The sequence below is a fragment of the Chiloscyllium plagiosum genome, chromosome 7 (assembly GCF_004010195.1).
Source record: "Chiloscyllium plagiosum isolate BGI_BamShark_2017 chromosome 7, ASM401019v2, whole genome shotgun sequence".
Classification (NCBI taxonomy): Eukaryota; Metazoa; Chordata; class Chondrichthyes; order Orectolobiformes; family Hemiscylliidae; genus Chiloscyllium; species Chiloscyllium plagiosum.
The window spans coordinates 13936221-13957560 of NC_057716.1; the positions used below are offsets into that span (position 1 = coordinate 13936221).

The following is a 21340-nucleotide window of genomic DNA, read 5'->3' on the forward strand; positions in this document are numbered from 1 at the left end:
TTCCTCCCACAGTCCAAAGATGTGCACATCAGGTGAATTGGCCATGCCAAATTGCCCATAGTGTTAGGTAAAGGGGTAAATGTACGGGAATGGGTGGGTTACGCTTCGGCGGGTCGGTGTGGACTTGTTGGCCCGAAGGGCCTGTTTCCACACTGTAAGTAATCTAATCTAATCTAATCACCAAAGTGCTCACCTACTTCCAAGTCTAACACCTGGCCGTGCTCATTACCCAGTATCAAATCTAATCTAATCTAAATAAGTTCTAATCTAATCTAAATAAGTAGAAGGGGTAAATGTAGGGGTATGGGTGGGTTGCGCTTCGGCAGGCCGGTGTGGACTTGTTGGCCTGAAGGGCCTGTTTCCACACTGTAAGTAATCTAATCTAATCTAAATCTAATGTGGCCCCTTGTTGGCCTGTCTACAAACAGTGTCAGGAAGCCCTCCAGCGCACACTGAACAAAAACTGAACCATCTATAGTACTCGTACTATAGTGTTGCCAGTCAATATTTGGAAAGTTGAAGTCCCCCATGACAACTACCCTGTCTCTCTCACTCTGATCGAGAATCATCTTTGCTATCCTTTCCTCTACATCTCTGGAACTATTCGGAGGCCTATAGAAAACTCCCAACAGGGTGACCTCTTCTTTCCTGTTTCTAACCTCAGCCCATATTACCTCAGTTGACGAGTCCCCAAACATCCTTTCTGCAACTGTAATACTGTCCTTGACCAACAATGCCACCCCTTTTACCATCTTCTCTGTTCTTACTGAAACATCTAAATCCTGGAACCTGTAACAACCATTCCTGTTCCTGCTCTATCCAATTAACTGATGCAGTCTGATAGAATTTCAAATGCAACACTCCCAAAGTATGTTGAGTTTACCAAGTGGAAGGCTATATATAGATTGATAGCCAATCTTATTCATCCACTTTTTGCAAATGTTCCGCTGTAGCATTATGAAAAAAAACTTCTGTGCCCGACAAATAATCCATCTACCTATTTTCAGTTATGGAATAAAGTGCTTGGTAAATTACCAAACCGTCCCTGACAATCCTTTTAAAGCAGGGGATGTACATTTTATCAGTTTCCAAAAAAGGTTTGTGGGAAATTCAGTCGATTTGTGCTAGCCATCTGTCCAATACCTGGAACATCAAATTTCTCCTTGTCTCTCCTTGTACAGCTGGAACCAAAGCGGTTAAAGAAATCTTTCCCAAAAATACTCAAGTCCATTAAAGCAGAAGATCGTGTTCTCATTGTGGGCACATCGCAACGACCATTTGATGCAGAATTGAAGACTTTTTGTCGAGGCTTCCAGAAAATTGTGCTCATCCCTAGACCAGATTATACCTCTCGATTTGGTGAGTATAGGTTACAGTGATCCTGCTGTAGAAGAAATGTTCTCGGATCTATACCCCACTTTTATTGGCTTGCTGCGGTCCAGTGAACATTGAAAATCTATTGGACCAAAAGTCATGCCTGCGGGCAAAAAAAAAGATTATCTGCATCTGTTTGAATAATTGGAAGGAAATTCAGGTGAGTGCCTGAACTAGCTCAGCACAGGAGGCCTGTCGACGTTGTCAACATGCCTCAGTCAGATCAAGAAGATTAGTTTTTGGTAGACAGTCCCAGCACTGTAAGCCAATGGCAGCCTCTGCAATCCCTCCAGGGGCTTGATTGCAGTCACTTGGGTTGTTCAGAATCAGGATGCTCTCCAAAGGGTGAGGAGCTGAAATTTGGCCCACTAACCACCTTCAGTCTGTCTGCCCTACTGTGGACTATTTTTCTCTTAGAATGTGAGTGAGGCAAGTATTATGGCAGATGAAAGCGAGTGGCATGGTTGTTACTTTTTGGTGTAAATGGGCAAGCGAATAGATAGTACAGGGAGCTGCAGGGTTAGTGCTGTCAGGGGTTTTGGGGGGGAAGAGGGCACTGACAGTGAGTGAAGGAAGATATTGCATGCAATAGTGAGAGTGATAGAGGATGCACTTTAGTGGGAGGTGAGTAGAGTAGTGGAGATGGAGTGAGTGTGAGATATCAGAGAGAAGTGTCACTTAGGTTGGCAGAGTGGAGAAGGTAATTGATCCTCTTCCTGTAGTGCCGTGCATTCCTCCAGAGATTGCTTCAACCCATGTGGCAACCACAAACTAGTCCAGATCATGGAGGAGAACTATTCAGCAGGATCTCCAAATCCCTGCCTACAAAGCAGTCTGTCAGTTTCCTGCTGTCTGCCATGTTTGGAGCAAATGTCAGGAGCTGTGCAAAGCAACCCAAGGATTGACAGGGCTCGTCCTGGTGCACAAAGATGGCCTGGGATCAAGAGATGCTGGTCTTCTGGTGAAATGTGGCTGAATGGCAAGTTGTTTGGGAACAGTGGGTGGTTAGCTGGAGCTGCAGTTGATGTGATGGATGCCAAAGGGGCATGATAGGAAATAATAATGTGTGTTTGGTAAGACACAGTAAGAAAACTAGTTAGGCCTCAAGGTGGAAATGCTGCCAAAAAGATTCAACTCCAACTTAACCAAAAGAAGTAGGCCCAATATTTCTGTACATGGAACGATTAGTATGTAAAACTGGTCATCAAAATGGCCACCTGTGAATGTGGAAATGGGCATGGTGACAACAGACTTCCCAAAGCCAGAAACAACGTGTATGAGTGCTGCCTTTCTTACTATGTTCCCTGCGTAATAAAGTCAAACCAAATGCTCCTGTATATTTGGCCTTACTGAGCTGAAGTTCCAGAAATGAGGGCAAAGTACTGGAGCAGGGGCAAATGCTGGGAGCAGGGAGATAGACCATGAGAGAGGACAAAAGTCACAAAGAAGCATGGCTGTTGCTAAGAACTTACTCCAACCTTGCAGTAGCCGTCACTACCTCACTGTACACTGGCATCTACTTAAGTGTTTCTCATTGGAAGGCAACTGTGCCCATTGTTTGGCCCATTGATAGCACTGTCAGGTAGGTTTCTATGCCCGTACACTCCTTCTGGCATTTTCATGAAACAAGCCTTCTATGTATCGTGACTTTACAATAGAGACAAATTCTAATAAAATGAATCTCTGGTTTTTGTCCAGGTTGTCAGCCATTCCCACCAGCAGAATAAGAAGTCCAATAGAAGCATGCCCATCAAAAGCCGATGTTCGGGATCCTTCACTCTGGGTTAGCCAAACTCATGCTTGTTGTAGACTATGCACACCAATTGGGGTAGATTTAGCACATACAATCACATGCAAGCCATTGTGATCAAGTTCTCTGTGAAAGTCTGTTCAAACCCAGTAAGTTTGGCTAAACCTGTGCGAAAGTTAAAATGCCATTGTTTGGAGACAGAAAGCACAGCAAGTGGAAATCTTGGTGCAAAGTGGGAGATTCCAACAGTGAATTTGAAATGACCATGTACAGTCCTTGCTAAAAGTCAATATCTTGCAGCCAGTGGGGCGGTACTGCAGAGGAGCACTAGGACAGGCAAAGACACAGGAAAGACAGCTACTCAGTCAGGGAAATCCCCAAAATGATTAGTTAACATTTGACTATGATAATGGGACAGTTCATGGGACTGAAATGTTTGTTTTGTGATGGATTTTGTTTTTGTATTGTGGCCAAGCAATAATCATGATGGTCATTAATGGGAGTTCAGTAATGTGTAGAGTTGGAGTTGAATGCTGGAGGGTTACTGATATTGCAGATGGATAAGTTGACCACAGATGGCTGGTCCAGAAAAGGGCTGTGTTGCATATTCTCTTCCCTTAATCCTGCTCCTGAACTGGTCACCATTTAAGGAAGCACTATGTACTCGTGATGACAGGATTTTACAGTGTGCAGCAGACCACCACAATCATTGACATGTGCTCCTGCCTTCTCGACCAGTCTCCCATACAAGACTTTGTCAAAAATCCATGTAGACTCCATTAACTACGCTACCTTCATGTACACACTTAGTCAACTCCTCAAAAAATATCAAATTTGTTGGACATGATCTTCCTCTGATAAAACCATGCTGATTATCTTTGATTAATAGTTGCCTCTCTAAGTGGGGATTAATTTTGTCCTTTAGAATTTTTTCTCGTAGTTTCCCAACAACTGATGTCAGGCATACTGGCCTGTAGTTTCTGGTTTATCCCCAGTATCTTGAAAATTTGTATCACATTAGCTGAAACCAATCATCTGGTACCCCTACTATGGCCAGTGAGGATTTGAAAATTAATGTCAGAGCACCTGCAATCTTCTCCGTTGACTCCCACAGTAGCCAGGGATATATCTCTGTCGACAGTGTGGTGCTGGAAAAGCACAGCAGATCAGGCAGCATCCGAGGAGCAAGAGAATCAACATTTCGGGCAAAAGCCCTTCGCAGTCCATCTGCAGTCCTCACTTTCGGCTGGGATATATCTCATCTGGGCCTGGGAGTTTATCCATTTGCAAGTCTGCTAAAACTGTTAATCTCTCTCTCAATACCGATTTGACCAAATATATCACAGTGTTTCTCCCTGATTTGTGGCCTACATGATCCTTCTCTATTGTGAAATTAGATACAAAGTATTCATCTAAGATCTCAGCTCTGTATTTGGCTCAATACACAGATTGCCATGTCGGAGCCCATGGGATCGAATGCAATTTGACAAATTGAATCCAAACTCGACATTGTGGCAGGAGGCAGAGAGTGATGGCCAAAGAGCATTTTCGTGACTGGAAACCTGAGTCCAAACGCAAAGCACAATGTTTGGGGCTGATTCCCTTACTATTTGTAGTATATATTAATGACCTAGATATGAATGCAGGAGGTATGATCACTAACTTCACAGATGTCAGGAATATTGGTGGTTTGGAAATAGCAATGAAGAAAGCTTTAGATTATAGGATGTCATAGATGGGCTGAGTAATGGTAGATGGAATTAATCCTGAAAAGTGAAAAGTGATCCATTCTTGGAAGACTAACGAGGTAAGGGAGTACATGTTGAAAAGTAGGACTCTAGGAAGTGCCAAGGGTCAGAGAGACCTTACTGTGCATGTCCATAGATCCTTGAAGAAAGCTGGACAGATTGGTAAGGTGGTTAAGTCAGCATATGGGATATTTGTCTTTATTGGTTGAGGCATTGAATACAAGAGCAGGGAGGTTATGATGGAGCTCTCTATAATACTAATTAGGCCACAGCTGGAGTATCGTGTACAGTTCTGGTCATCACATCGTAGGAAGGATGTGTTTGTACTCGAGAGGATGCAGAGGAGATTCACCAGGATGTTGCCTTGGCTGCAGTGATTCAGTATGCTGGGTTTGGTTTGCTTAGAGCAGAGAAGGCTAAGGGGGACCTAAATGTGGTGTACAAAATTCTGAGGAATTTAGCTCGGGGAGCTAGGACACAACTTTCAAAATTTGTAGTTCACGCAGTCGATTAATGTCCAAGGCTATCATCCATCGTAAGGTGTTCACACGTGACTTTCACTTCTACTCTTTGTATTGGATGGTGCTATGACTGTCAACGCCCAGTGTGAGTTATCTCGGGTGATCACATATATCTCACTTCTTTATCAATGCACATGGCAGGTTACTCGGTGAATGGGGTTGAAGGTTCTGGCAATATGTTATCAAGCCACTTGAACACAACTTGAGATGCTGCAGGCCAGGAATTTCCCCACAGCCTGTGAGATCACTCCCACAAGCCCAGAGATGTCAGCCAAGAAGGCTAAGATGGTTCCCCAGTTTTCCGAGCTGCCCTGCAGTCACCACTACAGATGGGGCCATCAGCAGAAAGGACATCATTTTCCTGAGTGACTGTGCCAGAAGGATGTCACAAAAGACCTGTAAAGCCTGAGCAGAGATCACAGCATAGGTCAATACAATTGTTACCTATAAAAATGATGCAAGAAGAGTTGGCTCAACATCAAGTATTTTCTGCAGTCCATTAGGGGAAGTGACATCTTCTTCTCTATGCTACCCTACTCTTACACAGGTATAGCTAACTCTGTTACTGCACAGGCATCTCACAAAGCCTCATCCCCTGCAAGCCTTAACATCACAAACAATCTGGTGACACAGTCTGGCAGTAACACCACTGATGTGTGTCTGCAGCGAGTGAAGGAAGAAATAGCCGAGGTCTAAGACCAGGCACCTGCGCTCCACCATGCTGAACGCGTATCTTTGTACTTAGTCATAAGTGACATAGTCGACCTGCAGAGAAAGGCTGAGGGACATCAGGCAGATTTGCTGGAAGGAAAGAGGAAGGAGTCTATCCACATTCTCATTGTCATGGTGCTGGTGTGCAGCTCACTCCGCGGAAGGAGTGGCAGCCATCTTGGAGACCCAGCTCCAGTAGAACACTAAGTGGCTGCTGGATCTGTGCTAAGTCCTGTTGTCCGTTGTTCTGGTCATAGGTTCTGAGCATCACTGAGAAGGGACAGGGTGTGAGGCACCTCAGCCTCACTCCAGGTGACCTCCAGGAGACAGGGTGGTACCTACCAGCACCAAGAGGGAGGAGGAGTGAGACATAAGCATCCCATTTCAGTATACTTAACAGTGTCCAACCCTTCCTAACCTCCCTGCTGCCTCTACATGCCTTAGTTCTAGGAGTTCAGGCTGAGGAAGGTTATCCTGTCCCTGTGCAGGAGACTCTCTGCAAGCTCAAAGCCCACAAAAGCAACCGGCCAAATCTTCAAGGTGATCAGGACACACAATGCAGCATGCTCCCTCCATCCCAACTGAAACAGTCACGTCTGCACCGAGATACAGTGAAGACAGGGAACAAATAACCTTCTGAAGACACATTGGTGGCATGGGTTTTCAGCCATTGTACATAATGTGCATTTTGGGAAATACGTACTCATTGGTGTTGTTCTAGAACTTACTGTAGTTTTATTGCCTCAACTGGACTACAATAAGTTATCGAATGTGAAAGATGTGGAGTATCTTCAATTAACGAAAGGATGCATTGTGTCGCAGTCACCACACCTTGGCTCCTCTCTCATAATCAGCAAGATGGGTGACTGGAGCTAGCCTCATCTGTCAGAGAGCAGCAGCCCTGTACGTTATAGGTGACTAGGCACAGCTGAAGAATCCTGAGGATACTGGGGCGAATGTTGAGTACTGTTGGAGGAAGCCAGGCTTTAAGGGAGTGATGGCAGAATCTGTCATGTGTCTACAAGCTCCAGGAGGGAAAGCCCTGACTCATATCTGGAATCCTTAAAGCCACACTACAACATTTAACTCTGTGAGGAGGCCAGTGGGCAGCTCGCATGTTCAATTAATATAATGGCAGAGTGTGATTCAAGGAGTAAATGCACATTTGGCAGCTAATAGTTACAGGATGTGTTGTCAGAGGGGACACTCAGCATTGAAAGGGGGCACTATAAGTTCATTACTTTCTGAAATACTGCAAGAAATAAAGATACATAACGATGAGTCTCAGGTCAAGGCACAAGCTCGTCGCCCTCATGAGACAGTAAACTGCCTGATGTGACTCATGACTTTGGTGACCACTTTTGAAGAAAGATCCAGGAGTGCCCAATACTGAAAGTGTTCTCTGCATCAGAGCTGCTTCAGCACGAACTTCAGTCCAGATTAAGTTTTGCACACATACTGTACCTTTTACAGACATGAGGACTTCACAATTAGCTGAAAGCAAAAGTCAACTAGTCAATCCCTGGGGAACATTGCATACCTCAAAGGGAGGGCTGACAGGAAATTGCACAAATGAAATAATAACCTGAACAGACAATTCTCAATAGAGCTCAGTCATCCTGGAAGTGGGTGATTATAAGGTTCCCTCTGACCTCTCAAGGTCTCTCTGGATCATTACCCTGTTTTCCTCTCTTTGACAGGTCATCTGGTCCAAATCAGGATTCTAAACCTCATCTTCTCCCTCAGAGGTTTCCTCTCACTGCCAGTTTTCTTGATCATCTTACAAATTTCATCCCCATTTTAGCGAGTAAGACTCTGGAGAGTGCAGTGCCCACCATGATGTGGGACAGCCTGTCTCTGGTATTCTGTATCACACTGCCTGACTGGTCCACACATTGGAATCTCAGCTGCAGCAGGTGATGTCTGTTCCTTTTTCAGTAGGAGGCTGAGGGGTGACCTTATGTAGGTTTATAAAATCATAAGGGGTATAGATAAGATTCTAGATTAAAGTGGTGCTGGTTCAGGCAGCATCCGAGGAGCAGGACAATCGATGTTTCGGGCAAAAGCCCTAATAGCAAAAGTCCTTTCTCTAGGATAGGGGAGTTTAAAACTAGAGAGCATAGGTTTAAGGTGAGAGGGGAAAGGTTTAAAAGAGACCTAAGGGGTAACTTTTTCATACAAGCAATCATTTGTGTATTGAATGAACTGTCTGAGGAAGTGATAGATGCAGGCAGTTACAATATTTAGAAGACATTTGGACAGGTTACATGAAGTGGAAGGGTTTTGAGGGATATGGACCAAAATAAACTAATTTGGGAAACCTGGCTGGCATCAATAAGTTGGACTGAAGGGTCTGTTTCCATGCTGCATGGCTCTATGACAACAGAGTGAGGATTACTTAGCGGGTGTCATCAGTCCATCAAGAATCCTTGTCTGGTCCAGGGTCTTTGAAGACAGCTGGCAACTGTGCACGGCCCAGGATAACAGATTATGGCAGTTCCCATGATTTCTAGTGCCGAACAGCCAAAATCTCATCGTTGTGGTTACAAATTATCTAAGCATTGAGGGAGTGGAATTCCTTTCTGTTCACAAAGGCTGCTGATTCATATTCGGTGCTCCGGAAGCTAGCTGGATATAATCGATGACAGCCTGAACCTGTGGGAGATCAGGAGTGGCTCCATTGGCTTGTTGCTCTTGCTGTATAACTCGCTACGTCAAGCAAGAATAAAGTCAGCCCCTGTGAGAAAAGCATCAAAGACATCCTCGATGCACCGATGAGTTGGTGACTATGAAATGCCACAGAGGTCCCTGAGACAATCCTCTGGCAAAAGATTTCTGGCTACCAGGCTGGAATTGCCATGTCAGCTTTCTGATCACAAGTGTTTATCAATTGGCATTGATCTGACACAATTGTTCTATCTTTCTGCACTGGCTGTCAGTCATTTGCAGATAGCTATACCTCAGGTAATAAATCCCATTCTGTGCCACAGCTGTCCTCTGCTGTGATTGATCTTACTCTGCTACATCTTCCTCTGAAGCTTATGCAACGGCTAATGGTGTCTGTTTTATTGCAAACTGAATTGGCTGTGCTGTCTTCTGAGGAGGATCCTTTGCAGTCTTACTACTGCAGGACTCAGCTCTGCCATTCTGTCTTAACTTGCAACTGGCAACAGTAAGAGAAAATACACGGTCTTAGTAAGAAGACACCTTCAGGAAGTAAGTTTGCTCGCTGAGCTGGAAGGTTCGTTTTCAAATGTTTCGTCACCACACTAGGTAACATCATCAAAGACCCTCTGGTGAAGCACTGGTGTTACTGACCCGCTTTCTATTTATGTGCATAAATACAAAGTGGGTTACTAACACAAGTGCTTCACCGGAGGCTCACTGATAATGTTACCGCGTGTGGTGATGAAAGGTCTGAAATTGAACCTTCCAGTTTAGCGAGCAAACTTACATCCAGAACCTCAACCTGAAATCTTCTTCAAACTCGAGGACATCTTCATCCCTGACATCCTTCCCTAAGGGTCTTCAGTTTATGACCTTACAAAGGGGAGTGTTCCACCGGGACAAGGTCCCAAACATGTGCTCCATTCAATCCTGTGAGAGGACAACATTGTGCCATGACCCTCACAGGAGTTTGCAGGTAGTTACTGCAGCAGCATTTCCTTCCAGCCTGACAATACCCCTGACCATGCACACTAGTCATCCTGAGTATTTGCAGCGTGGCCGAAGAAAAAGGATTACATTGCTTTAGCGTGAAGTAGTTGTCTGCCTTTTTTTTGACAAAATCGGTAATATATTTGGTGCAATTTCATTAATATCAAAATCCTATTGCAACGCTGACTTTTGGATCAATAGAATGTGGTTTCAGTTTTGTGTTCTCTGCAGTTACTTGCAGGCTCTGCTTATGGCTTCTTCGAGTCTCCTCTTGTTTTGTGCCCCTGACAAGCCTCCACCTTCCCAGCCCCTCCATTTCGGTTGAGCCCCTTTAACCTGAGCATGAACGCCCCTGTTTAACCCTGGAACCTCAGACCATTGATGTACCTTTTCTGGCTCTGCACTGCGTCCACATCATTTCAAGGCCAGTGTGACCATGACTTGTTTTGAACAGCCTCCCGCCAGCGCCTCACAGAAGCATCAACAATATGAGGAAGCACACATTCATACAGTGAGATGCAGTTCAGATCTGGATTGGATTGCCTGAAGGGATCTGAGGTTGGTTCAGTTGGAGCTTGCAGAAGGGAACTGGATAAGCACTGAAGAGAAAACAAAGTGTTGGGCTACAGGGAAAGGGCAGTGGGACTCAATGTTCTGCTTGCATGGACATGACAAACTGCATGGTCTCCTTCTGTGTTATAGATTTCTCTAAGTCTGCATTTTTACAATGCTACGCCCAAAATCCCACAATCTTTTACACCATGTCATTTCATTATGCCAGTTTGTAAATGTTGAAAACCTATGCCTACCTGGTTAAACAGAAGTAAAATTTACCGGGTGCCATTGACTTTTTGAACCTATTGCTTCAATCCAAAAATTACTAATTTAAATATTAGCAGGTGAATACTAAGGCATTTTCACAAACTTCAAGCATATCCTAATTTTAACAATTTGCATTTAATATCTTTGGTAAAATAACAGTCAACTAAACACAATGCAAATATGTATTCTTCTGATATCACCAACGGTAAATTTAAACCTTCACTTTGTGCTTTACAATGTTATTTTCAGTGAGCAAGCTAATTAAAACTCTCACCTTTCAGTGTTATGGCGGAACTTCATTCAACAAAATGGTGGGATTCTGACCACTTCATTGGACTTAAGTTCCCTAGCTAAGGTCACTGATGGTTATACCCAGGGGCATCTTAGCCAAGCGGCAAAATATGTTCTAACCGAGCAACGCATAAAGCAGCTACACACCAAACCCCTAACCGCAGTGGAATTTATTACTCCTCTGGCCAGGCAAGATCCTGTATTTAAGGAAGAGGAGGAAACATTCAAGGTAAGGAGCAACTTTTCAAAGGGTCACAATTGATATCCATTTGATAACTGAAGTGATCAAAAGGATGTGTTGGTGGTTTCAGAGAGAAGCCTATTCCATGTAAGTTACTAAGCAATAACAAGCTTTGGTCAGTCTGCCAGGGAAGAGGATAATGTTTTACTCTCCAAACTCTGCCTTGTCGTAATGGGAGAGATTTGAAACAGACATTTGTTAATTTCCCACATAAACACAAATCAGCCTCACCAACTCCGTGCAATTTCTGGTGGTCTACTCAAGTTTGCTATTAGTTTAACCTTGGCACCGGTAAAACTTTGAAGGTACAAAAACAAAGTTCCAGTTGTTATTTTTTTTTCCCGGCAACTCTATGGGGATGTTATGTAATTCTAGGACAATTTCACTTATTAAGTATTTGAGGAGCAATTTTAACCAAACTCTTTGGGGATCAGTCAGACTGCTGGTTTGACAGTTCACACAGTCATCATCACTGGGAAGTCAAATTGTTCCAGGTGTTAAGTTCCAACCTGTCGGTTTCCCATCAGCCTTATGCAGTCTAGGCAACTTGTCCAAAACCGTCGGGGCATTCCATAAGGGATGTTTGGTCAACAAGGGAGTCAAGGGTTAAGGGTCCAGAAAGTGGAGTTGAGACCTCAACCACATTAGTCATGATCTTATTGAATGGTGGAGCAGGCTTGAAGGTCAAAAGGCCAACTCCTGCTCATAAATCTTAAATTCCTATGTTTAGACAGGACTGTACTAAGGCATTTTCTTGAACAGGAGAAAGTGAGGACTGCAGATGCTGGAGATCAGAGTCGAGAGTGTGGTGTTGGAAAAGCACAGCAGGTCAGGCTGCATCTGAGGAGCAGGAGAATCGATGTTTTGGGCATAAGCCCTTCATCAGGAATGAGGCCTCGATTCTCCTGCTCCTAGGATGCTGCCTGACTGGCCGTGCTTTTCCAGCACCATACTCTCAACCCTTTTCTCTAACAGCAGCGAAATTGTCTCCTCTTTTCAATACCTTGATTTACTTTGGCACCTGCTATTACCATGCTTTCTCAAGGAAAAAAGCCTCAAAATCAGTCTTGGCTAATAAATTGTTCACAGAAACTATGAAGAGGTAGTCTTCTGTCCCTGGGGTCCTTGATCCAAGGAGAAATCTGCTGTCAGCTTAGTCAATACTAATATGGAAAAAAGATCCAGCTAGCTTTCTCTAAAGTAGGTGACATAGGGATCATGTTCTCCAGCTGATAGGACCCCTGCTATCTCCACAAGATTGAATCCATCAAGTTCCATTCATACTCTCAAACCGTTCCATACTACTGCACAGCTAATAGTCAATGTTATAACATAAGTGTGTTAGAATATTAGTCACAGCTATACCATAGGTAAAGAAGTACCTGACAACACTGTTATGCAATGGCTAAATAGGTAATAATAGTCACTGCTGTAGAGTTCAATGAATAAGTCCAGGTAAATTTGGCAGCAATCATATGGACACTCATGTGTCACAAACAGTCATTTCCTCAGTTTTGGTGGTATTGGTTGAAGTCATTGGAAGGCTTTCTTGATGTTCTGTTATGGGCTTTTTGGATTTTTATACTAGCTCAGGCTAGATTTCTGAGTTAATTTTAAAAAACATCTGTTCATTGATTGTATGTAAAAGTAAGGTTATCATTTTTGTGCTTTGTACTGTACACATTCCAACTTTCTAGCAGGGTACTGACACATGACTACTGACGTCACAGCTACAACACAGGTTGCCTTAGGGCCTCTGCATATTCATTAAACATACGTCCTTTCTGCTCTGATAATTGTAGCATATGATCCATTACATCTACCTTGTGGGTTGACTGAGCCTCGTTTTCGTGACTTATTCAGAAAACTGCATTTTTGACAGTGCAGCACTCCCTTAGCATGTGCAGAAGTATTGCTAGGTTACAGACTTAAGTCTTTAACCAGATCTTGAACCTGTGAAGTCCTGATTCTGAGATAAGAGGCACTACTGAGTAACAGGTACTGGGCCACTTATGTGTGATCTTCAGTTTGAGAATAAGATCAGGCTGAATTTTGTTGGATTGTCAGTCTCATGAAGTGTAAAGGGTGGATGTTCATCTTAACCAATTAGTTGAACTGGTTATTATGACATGACCCCACTCACATTACACTCCATCCAATATTCAGCTCTCAATGGAAGTGAAAACAGATGGATCAGCTGTGACCAGGGATATGTGATATTTAAACATTGAAACCTGCATGAAGCAGTACAATACACCTCAGGCATAACTGCTTGTCTGTTTTACTCTAGGATTGGTATGCCAAAACATCACTGGGCAAGAAGAGAGCCAGAGCTGCAAAAGAACAAGGAAGCGATAAAGGGAAAGAGAAGGGGAAAAAGGGAAAGAAAGAAAAGAAAAAAGGAAAGAAGAAAAAATAGCAAAATATTGAAGTTCTTGAAGTCAGCTGTATATTTATATTGAATTCAGTCAGTTGTAAGTATTGAGATAGGTTTTGAGAGTGCCTATTATAATTAAGTTAATCAAAAAGAACAGTAATGGTTAAGGCACTAAATAGTTTCCTTTCAATCAACATAATTAAATCATTCGCAATGCACAATTGTATGATGTCACTTCCTGCAACCATTACTTTGGAAATAACAACAAAAGCTTGTGATTTTCTGAGGAGCAGAAAGCATGGTGTGAATGGCAGTTGTAGTTGTGAGGAAATGACTCAGTTCATCTTTTGTGATGCCAAGGTGGTGTATATTATGTTAATAAAAATAAATTTGAAATATTGGTTTGACAAAAAATCATTGAATCTCTGAATCATTGCTCACGATGCATGGTCAAGGAATTTCTAAAATAATGTGGTTAGAATTTACACTACACTTTTTAATGAGGCATATTACTCTCAGTAAAATATCACAGATTCTCCATCAGATTGTCAGTATTTTTTTTTCAGACCGTGATACAGATGCAAAAGAAACTCTCGGCTGGTTGTGTTGTATTCCTATGGTCTCTGTCTGATTAATGGTTGGCATTTTCATCATTGGTTTTGTTTCCAGTTAAGCAGTTAGTTAATTTATTTTGTGAATGTGTTAAATGGATCCTGAACTGAGTAATTTACTGCCTGATATATTCTATTTTTCAATAAGTCAGAGGTTATTCCTCCAGGTTTTATAACATGTTTTACCTAAAGATGGTGGTGTTGACCCCAAAACATTTGCTCTGACTTTTTAAACTAGTTTTTCAATCTAAGTAAAAATTCTATCATAAAAAAATGTGATCTTATAATCTAAAACTTCAAATATTGATGGTTCAGATCAGATTTCAGACCACAGAGTCAAACCAAACAGTTTAGATTGTGAATCCAAACATTTTCATTGAAAGAGAAGTATATTTAGTTTTAATATCCATGGAGTTGGAGGTGTATGTAAAGAACAGACTTTTTTTAACCCCAGGTTCAAATACACAGTTCCATTACCAAGATCAGTTTGCTAATTTCAATACAGTTTTTTTACAAAATAGTTCAAAAACCTAAATATTCTCACCACATTCAACGGACCTTTGCAACTTTGGCAGTTTGGGGTGGCACAGTGGCTCAGTGGTTAGCACTACTGCCTCACAGTGCCAGGCACCTGGGTTCAGTTTCAACCTCACATGACTGTCTGTGTGGAGTTTACACATTCTTCTCATGTCTGCATGGATTTCCTCTCACAGTCCAAAGATGTGTATGTTAGCTGGATTGGCAGTGGGGTTGCAGGTTTAGGGTACCATAGGGGGAGAGCCTGGCTGGGATGCTTTTCAGAGAGTTGGTGTTGACTTGTTGAGCTGAATGGCCTCTATCCACACTGTAGGGGATGCTATGGATTAATCAGATCCTGGACATTTGTTTAAACATGTAACTTTGTAGTTGATAGATTAGAGATCATAATTGGAATTTGTATCCCCCGAAAGGAAAAAGATCCCTTCTGTCCATTTGTTAAAGGAATTTTTGTTACTTCATGGTTAATTTATGTAGTTTAGCTGAATTGGCTTTTGGCCTCTTTGCAAAATTGACCTTAATGATAGGGTAATAGTCTGTTCAATGTCTCCTTAGACTGATTTTGAGCACACATCTTCATATAATTTTTATAAATGTTAGTCTCAAGGCTGGTAAATTGCATTTTGTTGAATCATGTTACATTCCCTTGCAACAATTTTGTGTTTTCTGATTATAAAATTTGATTCTAGCTTAAAGTACATGAAAAAAAGTTTTAGATTAGCCTTTACCAGAAACACTATACATAAACCCATCTAGTATAAATGTGTGAGCTTAAAGCCAGTCCTTAAAATAGAACGAATTATTATTATTAATCTTTCAGCTATACAAATATAACTGAAGCTTAAAGTATAGTGAATTATATGTATCTCAGCTAGTACCTAACTAACTTGATTAGGAAACTGTCAGTCATTTGTTTGTAATTCATTGCAACCCCGATGTGGAGGTGCCGGTGTTGGACTGGGGTGGGCAGTGTCAGAAGTCACATGACATCAGGTTATTGTCCAATGGGTTTATTGGAAATCACAATCTTTTGGAGTGCTGACCCTTCGTCACAGCAGCATTCTGAAAGCTTGTGATTTGACATAAACCTGTAGGACTATAACCTGGTGTCGTGTGACTTCTGACCTTTAACCCAGCAGTGAGTATGTCTTGCTGAACTTGAGAGCAGTTTCTAATTTTTTTCAGATTATAGTAACACTAATATTTTAACAGAAGATTCTTTGAGGAGTTTTAATTTAGCCAACCCTTTTAGAATAACTATTGATTCAAATATCTAAGATCTTCAATTAAAATTCGTTGAGATTCACTCTCTTGAAATCATTTCATAATCAAAGAGGTTCATAGCATGGAAACAGTCCCTTCAGCCCAACTTGTCCATGCTGCCCAGTTTTCACAATTTAAACTAGTCTCATTTTCCTGTTTGGTCCATATCCCTCTATACTTATCCCATCCATGTACCTGTCTAAATGTTTTTTAAATGATTAAATTGTACTTGCCACTACCTCTGGCAGTCACTTCCAGACACTCAGCACCCTCTGTGTGAAAACATTGCTCCTGTGGATGCTTTTGTAAAACTCGTCTCTCACCTTAAGCCTAACCGTCTAGTTTGGGACTCCTACCACAGGGAAAAAAAAACTTCACTATTTCCCTTATTTATGCTTCTCATGATTTTTCAGACCTCTATAAGGTCACCCCTTTGTCTCTGGCTTGCCTTACTCATTGTCATTATAACTCTATGAAATGGCTGACGCCCAATATTCACAGATTGCTTCCAAGGTGGCTCCCTGGGGCATGTTAGCTTATTCCATATGTCTAGTCGGAGAATTTATTCTTTTATAACTAAACATCAGCATCTTACCTTACTTTTATTCATTTAATTGAGAATCGAGAGTGTGGTGCTGGTAAAGCACAGCAGGTCAGGCAGTATCCGAGGAGCAGAAGAATTGACCTTTTGGGCAGAAGTCCCTCATCAAGAATTAATTTAGAAATCCTTTAATTGAGGTTGAAATATATCAGCAATATTTAGCTTCTATCTTCAATCTACATATATGTGAAAAGGAATTGTTTTGCTATTTAATAATCTCAACTCAGATAAAGGCTACAAATTTTGTGATTTAAAATAATGAATAGAGTTGTAACCTCATATAGAATCCTAGTCTGATTGTATCCAAATAGTTCATGAAAAATTGTTCTAATGTTTCTTAACTCCAACTGGAGGTTTAACATTTTTGTTTGGTGTTGTACGACAGACAAGTGTCAATTAGAAGACTCAGTCCTTCACACCAAGCCTGTTGGATGCTCAGGCAATGGAATGATAACATATCTGAATCTGCTAACACATTAATGTCACCATTCCTTTTAGTCATTTTAACTCTGATCTTTAATTGTTGTTGATTGTAATTCTTTTTGATTCATTCATTCATAGAATATGGGTATCACAAGCTAGGCCAGTTTTTATTGCCTGTCCAAATTACCTTTGAGAAGATGGTGGTGAGTTGCTTTCTTGAACTGCTGCAATCCGTAGGATGCTGGTAGATCCACAGTGCTGTTCAGGAGGGACCTCCAGGCTTTTGGCCCAGTGACAGCAAGTGCATAGTAAGGGAAGGTGATGGCCTAGTGGTATTATAACGAGACTATTAATTCAGAAATCCTTATAGTGTTCTGGGGACCTGTGTTCAAAACCTGCTATGGCAGTTTGTGGAATTTGAGTTCAATAAATATCTGGAATTGGGAGTCTAATGATGAACATGAAACCATTGTAGATTGTCAGAAAACCCTATCTGGTTCACCAATGTCCTTTAAGGAAGGAAACTGCTGTCCTTACTTGGTCTAGCCTTTATGTGGCTCCAGACCCACAGGAACGTGGTTGGAACTCTGAGTAATTAGGGATTGGCAATAAATGCTGGGCCTAACCAGTGACCCCTGCATCCGTGAAAGAATGAATGAATAAAAAACATATAGTTCTAGTTCAGAGTAGTGTGTGACATGGAAGGAATCTTGGAGGTGGCGGTGTTCCCATGCATCTGCTGTCCTTGTTCTACTAGTAGTAGAGGTCATGGGTTTGGAAGGTACTGGTGGAGGATCCAGATAAGTTACTGCAATGGATCATGTGGATTGTACAGACTGCTGACATTGTCTGACTGAGGTGGAAGGAGGGAATGTTTAAGGATTGGGTTCCAATCAAGTGGTCTGTTTTGGCCTTGGTGGTGTCAAGCTTCTGAATTGTTAGTGGAGCTGAACTCATCCAGGCAGGTGGGGAGTATTCCATGATTTGTGAATGGTAAAGAATGGGCAGGTATAGAGAACACAGGAGGTCAGTTACTTAGTGCTAAATTCCTAGCCTCTGACATCCTCCTGTAACTACAGTACTTATAAAGCTAGTCCAGTTTAGTTTCTGGTCAATGGGAAGCCCTAGGATGTTGATAGTGGAGAATACAGTGATGCTAATTCTATTGGATATTGATTAGATTAGATTAGATTCCCTACAGTGTGGAAACAGGCCCTTTGGCCTAACAAGCCAACACCAACCCTCCAAAGAGTAATCCACCCAGATCCATTTCACTCTGACTAATGCACCTAACACTATGGGCAATTTAGCATGGCCAAGAGGCAATGGTTAGTTTCTCTCTTACTGGAAATAATCATTGAGGAGAAAGTGAGGTCTGCAGATGCTGGAGATCAGAGCTGGAAATGTGTTGCTGGAAAAGCGCAGCAGGTCAGGCAGCATCCAGGGAACAGGAGAATCGACGTTTCGGGCATAAGCCCTTCTTCAGGAATGATTCCTGAAGAAGGGCTTATGCCCGAAACGTCGATTCTCCTGTTTCCTGGATGCTGCCTGACCTGCTGCGCTTTTCCAGCAACACATTTCCAGCTCTGGAAATAATCATTACCTGGCATTTGTGGTTTGAATGTTATGTGACACTCAGCAATCCAAGCCTGGATATTGTCCAGGTCTTGCTGCATTTGGACATGACCTGCATTGTATCGGAGGAGTCACCAGTGGTGCTGATCATTGTGCAATCATCAGTGAACATTCCCACTTCTGACCTTATGACAGAGGGAAGGTCATGTAGAACTCATGTTTCTATCTAGGCCGATTTAACAGAGGTGAAGCGAAGGTTCCTGAGTTGAGGGGGCAAATTAAATAAAAATATTTGAAACTCACAAATGAGGACTAGCAACAGCATAATCTGCTTTCCCACTGTCGGTCAGGTCTGTAGGGAATTTGCTCCCCCTTGTGGCCATCATTAATTATGTTTTGCTCAATTACAAATAAGCCTCCATAATCAGAAAGTGCTGTGGATACACAGCCGGTCTGGCAGCATTTGATGGGGAGAGGAGAAACAGTTAACATTTCGAGTCCAGAACTGGCTGGATTAGTGTGTTCAGTCACTGCTGTATCCTGCTGACTGGCAAAGAAGGCCGTGCCACTAGAACCAACTAACATGGACTCAGACAGTGGCACGGGTCAGTGCTGCGTCCAGGATGAAATGCAGGAAGAAGGTCAATGGTCTTCTACACTCTGCAATAGTGACTACTGTTGTCTTCTCTCTGCTGCCTCACACTCCCAGGGCACCCACTCATTCTAACTGCCACTGCACATGCCTCAGACCAAGGCTCTCATTATTGCACATATCATCTCCCCCACCACATCGTCCCAAAGTACTAATCCATCCGGCCCTCTGCATTTTCTGCTCACTCACTTATCTGTTTCTTAGCACTGCATGACTGACTCGATTCATGTTATCTTTCCTTGTTCATGTTATCCTCGGAATAAAACAAAAACACATTCAACTTCCTTATCATTTATCACAGAATCTCTACAGTACGGAAGAGGTCATTTGGCCCATCGAGTTTACACCAACCCTCCAAAGAGCATCCCACCTGTGTAGTTTTGGTCTCCTTTTCTGAGGAAGGATACTCTTGCTCTTGAGGGAGTGCAGCGAACGTTTACCAGGCTGATTCCGGGGATGGCGGGACTGACATATGAGGAGACTGACTAGGTCAGGATTGTTTCTGCTGGAGTTCAGTCGAGTGAGGTGGGATCTCATAGAGACTTATAAAATTCTAAGGGTAAATGCAGGGAGCATGTTCCCAATGGTGGGTGTGTTCAGAACCATTTAAGATGGAGATGAGGAGATATTTCTTCACCCAGAGAGTGGTGTGCCTGTGGAATTCATTGCTACAGGAAGTAGTTGATGCCAAAACATTGAATGTACTCAAGAGGTGGCTAGATATAGCACTTGGGACAAATGGGACTGAGGGGTTATGGGGAGAAAGCAGGATTAAAGTATTGAGTTCGACCATCGGCCATGACCATGATGAATGGCAAAGTAGGCTCGACAGGCTGAATGGCTTCCTCCTGTCCTTTCTTCTATGTTTCTATGTCTATGTTTCAATGTTTCACCCAGACCCACTCTATCCAAGTGATCCTGCATTTCCCATGGCTAATCTACCTAGCCTGCATATTCCTGGACACTACGGACAATTTGCCATGGCCAATACACCTAGTCTGCATATCCCTGCACACGATGGACAATTTTCCGTGGCCAATCCTACACATACTTCTCCTGTTTGTACAACATCACAAGCAACTCTTCCATCCACGCTTAACATACTCACTCCTTCCTTTTATATCATTGATGGACAGGTCGGGCTGGCTCCAGGACTAATGTCTCCATAGCCTTCTGACTCATCTACCTGTAATCCCCAAGCTGCTTACACTTTATCTGCATGACTGACCATGCCCGATTCCTCGGATGGCAAGGAGCTGCACCCCTGGACTGGAATCAAACTCGGCCCTTAACTGACTGTAGTCCTCTTTAACTCCACTAAGGGCTGCTCCCCTTGGAATTTTATACATGCTTATGTAATGGAAGCGTGTGCGGTGTGGTTGCCACATAATCTGTTGCCTCATGCTGTAGATATAACACTGATGTACCACCCAGGTACATTCCACCCCATTGACTATTCAGTCCTGTAAGCCCTGGTAAGCTCTCTGCCTCTCCCACTTCACTGAAGAACAATGCAAGCTGCAGAGGCTGGAAGCCTGCATGTCAATGCAAAGTGAGTGAATGCTGCAAATTAGCGTTGAGTCGTGAGATATATCCTGTGTAGATGCAGGGGATGCACCTATCTGTGCAGAAGACAGACGCATTCAAGTCATCAGTGTCTCTGAGCTGCGAAGTGTAATTCTAAAGGGCTGGAATGCTGTGAGAATTGAAATAAAAGCATCCATGATGGTCTGGTGAAGTTGCTCTTTCACAATGACAAATTGCTTGAACAAAGAGTTCTGAAGTAGAGTCATATCAGACTCGAAACATTCACTCCATTTCCCTCTCCACAGATGATGTTGAATTTCTCCTGCATTTTCTGTGTCTCTTTCAGGTTTCCAGCACCCACAGTGTTTTGCTTTTATTTAGAGAAATGAGATGAGTTGGTCTAATAATGAGGTGCAAGTGCATGAAAATAAGGTAATGACAGCTTGAATGAGATTCTGAACCCTAAGGGGAACGTCGGAAATTACCTTCTCAATGTTGAGATTATGCAATCTTTATGTATTTCCGCAACTTTCTTGTCATTGCCCACATCATTCATGAGAGCGGAACCTTTTGCCCTTCCTCTTTGTGTGCAACCTTTAGATTTGGTGCTATCAAAGTGACTCCATTAATTGAGGATCTATATTCTGGATTATTTTGGA

The 21340-nt window shown here is 42.6% G+C and overlaps 1 protein-coding gene across 6 annotated transcripts in view; it reads left to right on the forward strand.

Moving 5' to 3' along the window:
- The window catches only part of iqca1 (IQ motif containing with AAA domain 1), a 164276-nt gene extending 150278 nt beyond the window's left edge, over positions 1-13998 (forward strand). For 2 of the 6 annotated variants that reach the window (XM_043693071.1, XM_043693069.1), the window contains exons 17-19: positions 1182-1359; positions 10865-11103; positions 13406-13993. In XM_043693071.1, the coding sequence (XP_043549006.1) occupies positions 1182-1359; positions 10865-11103; positions 13406-13534 (546 nt within the window). In that variant the 3' untranslated portion in view covers positions 13535-13993. Of the gene's footprint in view, positions 1-1181; positions 1360-3072; positions 3158-10864; positions 11104-13405 lie in introns of those variants that run through there. The other 4 variants (XR_006312075.1, XM_043693072.1, XM_043693070.1 and 1 more) reach the window with 4 other exon arrangements.
- Positions 13999-21340: the final 7342 nt, after the last annotated feature.